Below are 13,960 nucleotides of genomic sequence, written 5' to 3'. Positions count from 1 at the left end.
TGTTGGGAAACAAGAGTGGGAGGCAAGAGCAATGACACTTCTTGATTTCAGCTGGTTCTTCATACCATGCAGCACAAAATCCTACCTGCTAAAGAACCAGATGCTAGTTTGTGCTGTGTCTAAGCGCGAGTTGAAACCTTCTGTAAAAAAAATTTAATGGGAACTAACTCTGTTTCAATAAGGCCCTTAATGGAATATCATAGGCATCAGTATTAGGCCTTTTTTTATTTAATGTATTTCATTATTCATGATATAGAATTTTACAAAGGAGTCAATTAATTACAGTTGCAGAAAAAAACAAAACTGGAAGGTATATTACTATGCTGCTGCCAGTAGTTAAAGTCAACTATTTCTTTGCCAGGAAGCTATTTTTCCTTCTGGCCAAAATTAGCAATGCAATTACCCAAAATTGCTCAGTCTCCTTGTCCCCAGAGCAACTCCTTCAGGTGGTGGAGCTGGGTGTCACCGACCCTGCGGGGTGCCTCCCAAGGTGGTTGTGTGCCTGATGGTGATGCCTGTGCCAGACTGTCTCAGGAGCTACGTGACTGTTTCAAGCTTAGTTGTTCAGACTGTGCAGACAAAATAGCACAGAATCTGTACCTTCTGAGCCCTTAGCACATCTAGCCTATCTACTTTTATCCTTTTTTATATACTTCTTCCCACATACTTCTGGGGCAGTCACGGAGGAGAAGGGGAGCAGATGCACAAGGACTACAGGTGGGTGCTGGAAAGCACTGGTGGGACATAATGAAGAAGATGTTTTGGCAGAAGCCATCATAGTAACAGAAAGGAACCTCAGAGACAAACAGCAAGTTGCTTCTGCAGGCAGTTGGTAAAACAGTTCTCTTGGTGGACTTCTCAAAGATAATCAAGGATGATGATGATGGATAAAAATGCTGCATGAAGGCTAGGTGGAAGAACATTGTGAATTCTGAAGTATTTCTTCTTGTAAAGTCTCCACAGTAAGTCTGTCATGCATAGTCATGTCATAATATGCATAATGTGCATAAGTCATAATGCACAGACTTATAGCTGGCTGTCATAGCAGCCCTGTACAGCCTACTTTCTACACCTAGAGTAAAATGCTAAAATATATTGCGAATGAATTATATTGAGTGTGTGTGCTTGGAAGTGATAGACTTTCTGAAGTGGTACTTATGTTCAGGAATGGTCTTTTCAAGCTCAGCATATACTTAGCCAGGGGAGAGGATTTGGACATTATCAGATAAAATGAACCTTATTTATATGGTGTTTAAAAAATACATTTGGTTGTTATTTCCCACTGCAGCAGATGGTACCCAAAATAAGAAATTACCTGGAACCTCATTAACAACTCCCTCAAGTCTGCACAAAAGTGCTCAGGGAAGTAGGAAATATTTGACTCTTTTTCTTTTGAAGAAGACTTTGCTTGCTTTCGGTCTCTTAGAAAAAAAAAATTATGGAAGGTAATAATCACAAATATTCACAGTGACACAGGGCAGGATGGAAAGTTATTAAAAATATCTAACCTCACGCTGCAAGTTACCAATCATCAGTCACTACCTTGTGTTCAGAAGACACATCTCGGCCATAAGGCAGCTATTCCCAAGGTACGTGTGATGGGCGACTTGTTTCCAGCCTCCTCTGAAGCAGCTGATGGGGCCGTTTCCCAAGACCGCAATGTTAAATGCCAGCATTCATTTTCCAGGGAAATGGCTGGAGTCTCAGATGTTGCTAAATAAGTGTCCGGGTGTCATACAATGTGACTATCCCTCCTTCCCAGCCACGACGGCTCTCAAGGGATGCAGGTAAGGGTAATTATCCAAAGTTCCAACACTCAAGAGGGTGCCCATCTCTAACACTTCCCTGTTTTTGGTATCTTGCGGCATAGATTGCTGGAATTAGCAGCCAAACGCTTCCCTTGTTTCTGTTTCTGCCACTGTCATGAGTTACGCAGGACGTGGTGCCAAGCCCAGTGCTAAGAGCAGTAGGATACAGCCAGGGAAGAAGCCTGAGCCTTTGTAGCAGTTCTTGAACCTGAATTTCCTAGTGGCCATCTGCAGCTGCGTTTGCCCCTGTAAATGTCGAATGCAGCCTTGCCTGGTTTTGCTTCATTTGCTCTTGCCGGTCAACCCTTCCTGGTGACTGCCCTGAAGGTCAGTGGCTGCTGTCAGCAGGGGCTGGGCCAGCAGTGCCCGGGACACAGGAACCCTGACTTTCTCCCAGATGCTGGGAAAGCTTTTTCCCTTCCCTCTGAGTTTGCTCCCTGTCCTGTGATTGCTGTACCCTGTCTATATAGAAGATAAGCTTTGAGGCTGGATCTCCCCAAGTTTTGGGTCTTTGTTGGCTGATACCACAGACCCCATTCTCATTATGGCTTTTACAACTCAGCCTTATTGCAGGGCTCTTTCACTGGTGCAAAGCACTGCTGCATTGGCTTCCCCTTCCATGTGAGCTTACAAAAAGTCTGCCCACGCCTCCCCACCCAGTGGGCATGACCTTCAGCTCAACTGGATTTCACAGGAGGCACAACTGCCCCAACCCTGGCTGCTGGCCGGGCTGGCCGGCTGTCCACCCCTCATGGAGGAGCCTGCTGCCCTCTCAGGGAGGCTCAGCCCAGCCCAACCTGTCAGCTCCAATTTTGCAAAATTTGGCTTTCCTCCCTCCTCTTCCTCCCAGTTCTTGATGCATTGCGCAACTTCATATTTTGATGCAAATTTGAGCCTAGACTATTGTGTGCCGGTATGTAATTCAAGTTCAATCAACCACCAGAAAACCTGCTCTTCTTAATTTAAAATAACCCTCTATCTGATGGATGAGCTTTTTAGTAGCTACAATTGGAGAAAGAGCCATCCCAGAGAATAAAGCTTCAGTGTAGGAATGCTGGTTTTAGCCTGTTTTCAAAAACTTCCACTGAGCCCCAGAGGCTCGTTTTTTGTCACAGAGGAGAAAACAAAACAGTTTTTGTTCAAGTTCCTTGTGCAAAGGAGCAGAGTCGTTTCCTTCTCCAGCTGATATGCTGTAGATCAGCTTTAACCATATTTGCAGGTATTGCTGTGGTTAGGGTTGTATGTAACCACAGATTACAATTTGGGTGCCTAACAATCTAGATAGCTCGTCATATGACTGCAACGATCTCACGGCACAGTGCTAGCGGTGTCCACGGCTTTCTGTGTCATCTTCTTTGCTTTCACACTGGCTCCATACAAGTATAAAACTGCAACTTCTTCATATCTGTTCTTCTATTGAAAGGAGAAGGCTTGGGTGGGCAAGCAAGGGGCACTGATACTGATACTCATCCACAGTCCTAATTTGTGCATATCCATGGACTCAGGTGAAAATCAGGCTCTGCTCCAGAGAGGCTTTCGGTATCACAAGAAGAAATCTTGACAAGACGATGAACATGCATGTGATTTCTAGGCTGAGGACACTGGCTGCATGTTGCTCTACCAGACTTGCAGACATCAGGCTGGAAAATAGCTTTGGTGATACTGTGATGTTACTCCTGAAGATATTTCACTTGTAATATAAGTGGATGAAGAGATGTCTCATGTAATGTAAGTGGCTCTTTGGACTGTCCAGATGCTAGATGGTAAATGAAGGGGTTGGAATTCTTATTTTCCAACTGGTTAACAGATATTTTCTTCATCATTTGTAATTACATTATTAACGGCCCTGCACTGTACAATGCAAAGTACTTTAACCTTCTGCCAGGACCCTAATTTTTCTCTCTCCACTCTGACCTAAGGGTAAAGGGTGAGAAAGCAAGTGTGATGTATTTAGTCCTAAAAAATTTTCTGCCATGAAAAGCATGACAAAACATGGTTCTCCTGCAGTGTTCCCCCTCCCTCCTCCCCTTCCCTTCAGGAACTGATGTTTTAAATGTCTTTGCTTTCAACAGATGACAAGAGCAGGTCCAAATCTCCGTCACATGGCCATTCGCACAGGCGTTGCTTGGGGAAGAACCACCAGCACCGGTCTGGTCCCGAGGAGGTAGATCCTTCTGTTACTTGTGATTAGAGAAGCGCCGGGGTGGTGATCAGCACACATGATCGTCACAAGGCCTGGGGATCCTACGCAATTGCAACAATAGCTTACGAAGATGATCAAAAGGACATTTGTTCCTCGAGCCGTTTAAAGGGGAGGCCAGAGGGGCTTGTGTGAAGCCACGCTGCCCGCCTCAGCAGCCTGCCTGCCTGCAGGACAGCGCTTTCTGCAGCAGCCCTGCGCTAGCAAACACGCGCGCCAAAGTGGGAGCTGGGGCCTCCCCTGCTAAAGAGAGGCCTAGAGCAGTTTGCCTAAAAACAGGGTCTTCCCCAATGTTGTCCTGCTAGGCGTTCACAGAAAAATCAGGAATACTAAACACAGCAAGAGCCAAGGCTGGTGAGGCAACTTTATTAAGGAGCAATAAAAAAATAAATTAAAAAAGCAAAGCATTAAAGATCATAAAATACTTTTTTTTTTCTTTCCAGCTCTTTGTGACAGAGGCTGTGAGGAAGCAGGTAATATGCTTCCTGCTGGGATTAACTGGCAGAGTAACAGAGGCCACCTGGGAGGCAAATCCTCTGGGTTAACTCCTACTGCTCCTAGAGAAATTCCTGTCCCCTGTTAAGTGCTGGTGGCTTCCCTGCCAGTGGCTGCTGAGATATACTGCAGATGTTCTCCTTGACCCTTGGAGTGCTGTACGTGGCCCCAAACAAAAGCTGACTGGTGAGCCCTGGGCCAGCGCTGCTGGGGATGCTCAACCCTGTGCTGGGATGCCAGTACTCCTGCTGCCCTGGATCCTTCTGATGCATCCTTGCAGCGGCCGCACAGTGGAGTGCAGGCAGTGCAGCATGACATGCAGTAGCTGGAGGGATATTACAATATTATTTGTGATAAAAAAATATTGTTTTGTTTTTCCAGTTCATTGGCCAAAAATTAGCTTGGCTCTTTTTGCTGCAACTTTACAAGTGAAACCCAAACAACTGCTGCCATTCAAAGGAGCCTGAGAAATCCTAGGAAGTCTCTAACAAGCTGACAGTCAGTCGATGGCCAGAGGGGATGCAGAAAGGCGCCAGTCATCTGTGTCCTCTGGGCTGCTGCTGGAGGCACCTCCCTGTAACCCAGAGGTCTCTCTACTTCTGCATAGCAGCTCCCCATTGCCAGGTTCAGGCACTCCCCGATAATGCCCAAGGCCTCTGAAATCTCCAGTGGCTTAAGCATGAGCTTTTGAAAAGTAATTATAATCCTGGGATTCTATTAATTTCCTTGGAGGGTTTTTACCAGTACTGCTCGTATTTTTGTATTTTCTCCATGCCCCAAAATGCCGGAAGCTCTAAAAGAATAAAACTTCCGAAATGAGTTAGATAACTAATCGTAGTGATTTTATCCTACTTAATTAGTTTCATCAAGATAGTTCAAAGGATGCTGACAAATGTGCTCTAAAAACATTTATTTTTATTATTAAAAGAGAAAGTATTCTAAAAATACCCACCACCCCCCGCCTCGAGTGTCTTAGTTGCCTCAGATTGAATAGCTAAAATGTATTACACCAGTCATTTCCTTCCCTTCCCTCAAAATGAGGGAACTTAGGAACACCGGTATGAGTGAGGACACTTTTGCAGGCCTGGCTTAGGAAGGGATAAACCCATTTTCTTCCTCTGACGCTGCTGGGCTTGGCCGTGTGCTGGTACCCAGTCCCAGAGGCTCGTTGTGCTTCTGCTGCCTTTAGCAATGCAGCAGCTCAAGGCTGTCCTCAGGCAGGCAGGGGGCTGTGCAACTACTTACTGCTTTTGGTGGAGCGATTGCCATTTTTCGTATGTTGTTTCTAGTCCAAGGAGAAGTCTTTCCTTTGGTGCTTTGGTTCAGAGACAACCTGTCTACCAGAATGAGTTGAAACTCAACACATGTTGCACAAGAACTCTGGAAATTTCCAAATAATACTAATTTCTGGAACAACATGACTAGCTGTTTAGTCCAGCAAAAGAAGAAAAATGCAAACAGCTTTTGAATGAAAAATGACTGAAGGGGAAAATACAAAAATGTTTTCATCTGATAAATGAGTTTGAATTGCTTTTGCTATTTTAACTCAAAAGAGAAAAAGCCAAAACTAGCATCTGGGAGGTTGCTATTGCCCTTCTGAAATTTTCTTTTAATGCACTGAATGGGCCAGAGGCATGAGGAATGTTGTTCACTCCTTTCATCCCCAACCCACCAGGGAGTTAGACCTGGGTCAGCTGCTGTGCCCAGCAGCCCTCCTCCCACTCTGAGCAGGCAAGTCAAACATCACATGTTATTTCAGTCATCAAAAGTGATTGCTCAGCTGTGCCACTATGCTAACTTCTTTTTTGATGACCACACCACAAACCTCCCACCCCACAATCACATACTAAGAGCAAGGCCCCCTGCCCCATAATGATACATGGACCAGCCGAAAGCACGTGTGGTATAATTCACAGAAGTGCAGCCAGCCTTTGGTGCTGGTACTTCTCAAAATATACATATCTGGGGGAAGCCAAACATTATTTTGCACTTTCCGCAGCTAGAGAGAGTACTGGAGTAATTTGTACTATTTGTACTACACACTGCTGTATACTGATCTCATGCTGTGCCTTCCCACACGGCGACCTGATGGTGGGATAGCATTAAGCCTACCACACAAACTCCTTGTCTGATGCTGCTGACATTGCTTAGTGAGGAGTGCACAAAGTCCAACAGGTCCTTTGGGGTCAGCTGGCTTCTACTGCCTGTCACAACCTAGCTAAAATGATTTCCAGGGAATGGACAGAAAAATCAAGTCACTGGAGCTATCACTGCTAGTAAATAATCTCTGCTGCCTGGCTGGCAGCTGACAGATAATAGTTCTCATCAAAAAGAGTGATCAATAATCAGTTTATGAAATATGGAATATCTTTCAGAAAACATAGCCTCAGAGCAATTTTTGGACATAAACTTACTAGCTACAGCATAATCTTTTAAGAAATTAGTGCTCAGGAAACAAGGCAACTGAAGGTAATCTATAACCATGATTCATAGTTACAGAATTTTCTGGAAACCACAACAGAACTGCAGAGTAGATTTTCGTATTCTTAGAACTTCAGTTCTAAACCAGGGGCTAACAAGTCTATGCAGCTGCTCCTTGACCTCTGTTGAGCTCAGACCTCCTCAGAAGGCAAGTGGGAAGTTTCCTAATCCACAGTTTCAGCCTACAAAGCAGTAGAATTAAGGATGCTGTTGTCCAGCCTCTCCAGCAATCACTGTGAACATTTTGGTCCACGGCAGGACTGATCATTCCCTGGTAACTTGGCCAGGACCATCATGTCTCCATTTACAGATAACCTCCCCAATGACCTAAATGGCATACAGATGTGAAGGAGATCCAGAAACAAAAAAATCTGGTGGCAGTGATGCATATGATACTCGTCACTAACTCCATGTATACTGTAGTATATGTAGTGTATATATCCACAAACTTTCTTCTTTCCCACAGAGCCTAGCTAGTAAGAACAGAGAGTCACTATCCAGTGTTCAGTGAGTGGGATCTTCTTTCCTACTTTTGGCCAAGTGACTGTTACAGCTGAGAAAGTCCCCTTGCTGATTGCAGCATCACAGAACAGCTGAGGTTGGAAGGCACCTCTGGAGGTCATATGGCTGACCCACCCTGATCAAGCAGACCCACCTACAGTCAATTGCCCAGGACCATGTCCAGTTGTTTTTTGAGTATCTCCAAGGATGGAGACTCCATAACCTCCCTGGACAACCTGTGCCAGTGCTCAGTCACTCTCAGAGCAAAACTGTTTCCTGATGTTCAGGGGGAACCTCCCGTGTTCCTGTTTGTGCCCACTACCTCTGGTCCTGTCACTGGGCACCACTGAAAAGAGCCTGGATCAGTCGTCTTTCACCATCCCTTCAGGTACTTGGTGCATGATGGCCCATGGTTCTGATGGTCCATGCTGGTACCATGGTGGTTTCTCTTTATGTCTGGGTACAATAATGCTTTGAAGCAAATAAAATACATATTGAATGCCTTCCTGATGTACTTTTCATATAAGCTATTGCTAAAGGACCAGCACAAGAAAATAATTCAGGGGGAAATGGTCCATGTGACCATGAACAGGAATGGAGGTGGTAATCATTGTAATAAGAAAACAGGAGAAAGATTTTTTCAGAAAGCAGAGATGCCATATCCTAGGTTGCTTCAGAAGGGAAAACATTTCAGGAAAATAAAATTAAAGTTGTGCTAACTGAATAAATACATAAAATAGCTCCTTTGGCTATGCTAAATGAGAATTCACAAATTATTTGTACCTATCCAGCTACTGGGATGCCTCAGTGTGAAGCCTACTTTGCTTAAATGGGGGAGTGAACAAGACGGGAGAAAAAAAGGCTCAGATTCAGCCACAGCCTTGGTATCTTCTGAAGCATTATTAGAAAATGATTATAATGTTAATTGTGACAAAAACTTGTATCTCCTGGATCCTGACAAAAGTAGGTTTTGATTTCCTTAATTAGCAGAGGCAAGAGCTGGCTGGAAGAAAAGGAAAAAAAAAGGAAGCTGTTTAAAAAAGGAAACTCTGAAGGAGGGGAAGCTCTTCAAGGAGGTCTGCTGACAGAACAGAAACGTTGAAGGACCAAAACAAGTCAAGGTCTGTTTCTCATTGAAGTTCGCAGAGGTTTTTGGTAAGATAGTTCTAGAAACTTTTGCTTTTTTGCTCTGTACCTACTATTAAACCACACACCACCATGCTGATGCAAACCCTTATGCAGCAAAGGAACACATGGGAACGGGTGAGTCACTGATTTCAAACCTGGAATAAGTTAAACAAAGAGTTTCTCACTAAGATGCAGGGTACCTGCTCAGCGAAGGAAGCAGCTTTATGACCCACCCCTCCCAACCCAAGCAGTGGTAGGTATTCTCATGCTGCCTCCTCTGCGGTGCTGCATTTAGCCAGCCCAACACGAGCTCCAGTGCCAGCATGCAGAAGGGGACAAGAGCATGCATGTGTACTTGTGTTTGAATGAAGGGGAAATACTCGGCATCGCTGCAGCCTTTGAATGGCTCCAACTGCCTCTGCAACCATATCCTTAATATCACTGAGATATTTTTGTTCAGTTTTAAATACTATTCAATTTCACATCAAGAGTCTACAGGATCAATCTTCTAGTTGCAATTTTTTCCAGAACAAAGCTGAATCCAAGTTTCCAAATACTTGTCCCATATCTTCACAGGTAAAGAACTTTCAGAACAAATAAACATGAAGGTTTTCTGGCACACGTTTGCAAAAATGTTTCAGAATGCCAAACTTGACCTCTGTGTGGCTGTACACTGAGATTTTGCTTCAACCCAAGAATTTATTAAGACTTGCATGAAAATATTCCATCTTAACATAGTACACATCAGTAGCATTTGAATACATATTTACAGATTTATTTGAACTTTTCTGAACTGCAATTCTACAACCAAGCAACATATCCTTAAGTGTTTCATAAACTTTCAAACACTTACATATTTATACATATAGTTTTTGCATATATATATATATAAAAAAATATTTTTGAGACTCAAGGACTGAGAATAGTCAAAAGGACATTATTGCTACATTTCCATATTTACAAAAACAATGCATAAACCCATTCAAAACATCAAGCCATTGCAAAATAAGTTTCAAAAATCCCCCAAATTATAAAAATATAAAATTTCAAGAAAGAAAAACCCCAACCTCTTTCAGCTAAGTGTCCATAAAGTACCGAGACATCTATAATTATAACAACCAGTTTGTCTACAGTTGCTCTGAAAGCCAACAAGTTACAAAAGAGCTTTTATAGCATTAAACTGAAAATGCTCAACAACAACTATGCGTTACGAGTGCCTCCAAACAACTGGCTAACTTTGGAAAGGTGCAACAGCCTAAGTAAGTTCAGTGCAAATGGCTAATTTTTGACTTAACTCTGAAAGACAGATTCCTGCAACAATAAACCAAATGCACAGTCATAGAAGGAGCATGGTACTCAACATAACCCAAAATATACCACTAGTGTGAGTATTTACAATTGCCTTGCATTTGGGCAGTTAGTTACACATTTAAATTGCATGTAAACTCAACCAAAATCCTGGTAAAGTATAACTTACAGAGTGCTTAAGTGCATTTTAAATAAATAGGTATTCAGCTAGTACTCTGCTTCTGACAAATGCTTCTCCAATGCCTTTACTAATTTCTAGGGGACAGAAACAAAGGAAGAAAAGAACCAGCAGTGTTTCCAATGGGAAGAAACGGGGTTAGAAGATACTTGAGCACAACCCTGGGCTCAATAGATACTGACCCACCCCCCCACCCCCCACCCCCCCCAAAGCCTCACGTCTGTCAAACAAGACTGAAGGGATTCTTTCTTTTATCCCATTTACAAATTCAGCGCTTCCCAGTTAAGATGATCTTCGTTATGATCTCTGGACTACTATAGAAAAACAAAACAACTTGAGGTGGGGGAAAACAGCTCTTTCCAGTTAGCACTAACCAAGCCTGCCTATGGAAGAGATTCACCTGAGCAGGACAAGATAAAGAAGGGGCCCCCCAAGAGAGAAATTTTTGCCTCTGCTCTTGCTTAGATAAGATGACTCGTTAAACAGCCTTTCCTCCAGACACACAGTTTGCTGGAAGCAGCCCTCCTCCCCTGTTTTGACCAACTTGGCAGGGCCCACCTATCTTTGGTGAACACTTTTGGACACAACTATTAGCAAAACAAGCATCAAAGCCCTTGGCCTCCCAAGGCAGGAGGGCACAGGAGCAGTTCAGGCTCCATGGTAGGGTGAGACCCAATGATGGGAAGCTCCATCCCTGGTAGGGAACAGGCCAGTGGGCAGTAGTACATATATCCATGGAAACCTCATGACTGGTCTGCAAGGCTGACAGCACAGCTGGGAAATAAAGATGAAGATCCACGCTCTTCTCCCCTCCTCTGCTTCAAACCCCAGAGCTCCCCAGAGGGTTTGCTGCTGTGCAGACCAACTTTGAAAGGGTCTCAGTCCCTTCACCTCTCTAGCCCACGTACATACAGCACCCTTGCTGGCCTCCAACCTACAGTATCTGCCTGGGAAAGCTTTTCTCAGGCTTGGCTGGATGTGGAAAGGTGTTTGCAAAGCCGTTAGCTTCATACATGTTTATTTCTTAAATTCAGCAAAACAAGATTAAGTAGGAAATGACTGTATGCCTTCCAGGCACAGATCCAGAGAAGGATCACTGAAGATTTGGTTTCATCCGCAGTCATCTCGTTCCACACCCCAGCTCAGGATTTCTTTTGTTGTTGTTTGTTTGGTTTTTTTTCCTTCAGATCTGGCTCTCTACTGCAAATACACACAATATAGCAAAATATATACAGCTTCAGTTAACATTGCAATGATGCCTGTAACCGTGCTCAGCAGATTAAGTTTATGTGTAACAGTGTGTGGTAAAGGACAGTATTACGACAATGTTTTAACTACACAGTGGTAGTAGTAAGTAAAAGTAAGAGAAATTATTGAAGTTGTCCCTCTCACCCCCTGCACAATACAAACAGCTAATACATCTGGGCTCCTCTTCTTCCAGATGCCACTCAAACATCTTCGCGTACCAGGAGAGGCTGAGTAGATGAAGTACTGCTACCCACCGAGTTAATCCTCACAGAGTGATCTGGAGCATTCCCTTGACTGGAAGGTGGAGTTGAGAAGTTCGCATAAACCTGCAGAAGCCGAAGACCAGTGTCAGTACTCTGCAGACTGCTCCCTTCATGCATACTTGGAGAGCTCTCCTTTCCTAGCCTTTTCCCACTGTGAACTACCTACTGACATGGAAGGGTTCCAGCCCAGGTGTTTCTTTGCAAATCTGAAAAGAGTTTCCAAAGGTCTTGGGCTTAAGCTGCCCATTTAAAGAATCAAGAACCTCAATCTCAGTTATTAACAACAGCACAGCTTCCAACTGCACGCCAAATTTCAACTGAGCTTGAAAAAAATGCAGCTCAGGTTACTACTGAACTCCCCCAGAAATCTCACTAATACTTCCTTCGCATTCTTGCTTTTGTTTTAGTAATGCCTGCACCTGCCAAAAATATGCTACAGGATGCAATCGAACACCAGCAGCTTTCAGTTTCCTCTTTTCTCAAATTGTCAGGAAGCCATGTACTCTGTGCCCAAACAAGGCATCCAGAAGGTAAAAAGGAAGCTTTATTTTTAAACTAGGTTTTAAACTTACTTTTTTAAACCCCAGTAACACAATGTTATTGCAAGAGAAAATCCAAGTTTCAGATGTGTCTCCAAATTTTTCTTTGGACTGTTTTGTTCAGTGACCCTCTCAGAAAAAGCATTTACTAAGGAATAGTTGAAAAAGCAGTGAATACAGTTTGTCACAACATATCTCCAAGGTTATATAAATAGAGCTAGGGCAAGCAAGTGAGAAGAGGTAGAAGAGCATCAAAAGCTCAAGCCCTTCACCCAGAAAGCTTTTCTAATAAAAGTGAAATACACTTCACTTCTGAGGTGTTTTCCAGATTAACAATTTTTTCATAGTTTAAGATAAGATGTATTTATGCAGTACCATTGCATTTTTTAACATCAAAACTGTTGTGCCAGGTCTATCTTGCATGAGAAGCATCAACCATACAAAGTCTTCTCCAGGTGGTATGTTTTGGGTATGGGCTTAGATGGCTACTATCTAATAGCACAACTAAGCAGAAGCAAGTAGCCCAGACATCATTCCTACCACCCAACCTGACAGTGCAAAGCTACATAAGTAATACTGGGAAAATAATGAAGTGCCCAGGGTTTTTGCTCCTCACAGCTCTAGTCTAATGTTTTGCTTCAAACTGCTTCTGACTCCAAAAAACTGATGATCCGTAACTTACCCGGGGGGCACTATCCGAAAGCTGCTGCTCTATCAGCTGTACAATTTGTTTAAATGTGGGCCTCTGTAAAGGATCAGCATCCCAGCAACTCTTCATTATGTCATACCTGCAAACATACTGAAATTAAGTACTGCTCGGGAAGAAACCCTTAGAGCTCCTCCATCATCATCTGAAAGAAAAGTGACCCAGCCCCACAGTTTACTTCTTTAAGCGATCTTTAAGAATAGAAACAGTGCTGCTAACACTTGTGCTTGTGAAAACAAAGGACTCAATACTAATGAAAGTCTCTGGACAGTTTTCTTCGATAGCTTGCTAAGTGCTAATCCATTTACAAAACAGTGAATCGGGGATGGCTCATAAAGAAGATCAGTAGTGAGTCCTCTTGCTGTGGGGAAGTACAGTACAAATGCAGATGCTGAACAATCTGGTGATACATCTCATTGACTGCTTTATCTAAATTAAAAATGTTTAATTATGTCCTGTGACCTGTCAATAATTTATTGACACAGAGCAGATACCATGATAAAGTGATCAGATGGTACAAGGCATGAGTGTATTTCATTGCTTGCAACAACACATGCATGTATTCTGCTCGTTAGAGTACATGAATTATTTAAAATGTGAAAAGAACTTAAAAATAAAACAATGGGGCAGTGCAATGAGCCTTAATGCAAGAATAGAAGCTTCCCTTCCTTTGCATCATTGCTGACGTTTGGTAATTAATGCTGGTTGCTTGCTTACATTTCAGGGGGTGCACATGCAGGGCTGAACATCCTGTATCCCTCCTTGATCATTTTATAGAACTTGGAGTCCACCGGCATCCCTGGATATGGGCTGCTTCCTGTTGAGAGAGCACATGAACATGATTTCTACATCTGCGGTAAAACCAAGACGAAACAGAAATCCCCTGAAGTACCGATTTTGAAGGAGTTTACCTAAAGAAAAGAGCTCCCAAAGCAATATCCCATAAGACCAGACATCACTCTCAAAGGTGTAGACACAATTGAAAATACTTTCAGGTGCCATCCACTTCACAGGAAGACGAGCCTTTCCAGGGAAAAAATTAAAGACAGTGGTCATAAAGCATACAAAATTTACAAGATAAAATTCACTTTTTCTACTTATGTGC

General features: G+C 43.3%; 1 protein-coding gene across 1 annotated transcript in view; it reads right to left on the bottom strand.

The window, feature by feature from the left end:
• Window positions 1-11,061: 11,061 nt before the first annotated feature.
• The window catches only part of KIT (KIT proto-oncogene, receptor tyrosine kinase), a 58,688-nt gene continuing 55,789 nt past the window's right edge, over window positions 11,062-13,960 (bottom strand). Inside the window, exons 18-21 of the mRNA XM_055723438.1 lie at window positions 13,767-13,878; window positions 13,573-13,672; window positions 12,832-12,937; window positions 11,062-11,673 (exon numbers count right to left, since the gene is read on the bottom strand). Of these exons, the coding sequence (XP_055579413.1) occupies window positions 11,548-11,673; window positions 12,832-12,937; window positions 13,573-13,672; window positions 13,767-13,878 (444 nt within the window). The 3' untranslated portion in view covers window positions 11,062-11,547. The remainder of the gene's footprint in view (window positions 11,674-12,831; window positions 12,938-13,572; window positions 13,673-13,766; window positions 13,879-13,960) is intronic.

The sequence above is a fragment of the Falco cherrug genome, chromosome 1 (genome assembly GCF_023634085.1).
Source record: "Falco cherrug isolate bFalChe1 chromosome 1, bFalChe1.pri, whole genome shotgun sequence".
In the NCBI taxonomy this organism is placed as follows: Eukaryota; Metazoa; Chordata; class Aves; order Falconiformes; family Falconidae; genus Falco; species Falco cherrug.
This window is presented reverse-complemented; position numbering and strand designations above follow the sequence as displayed.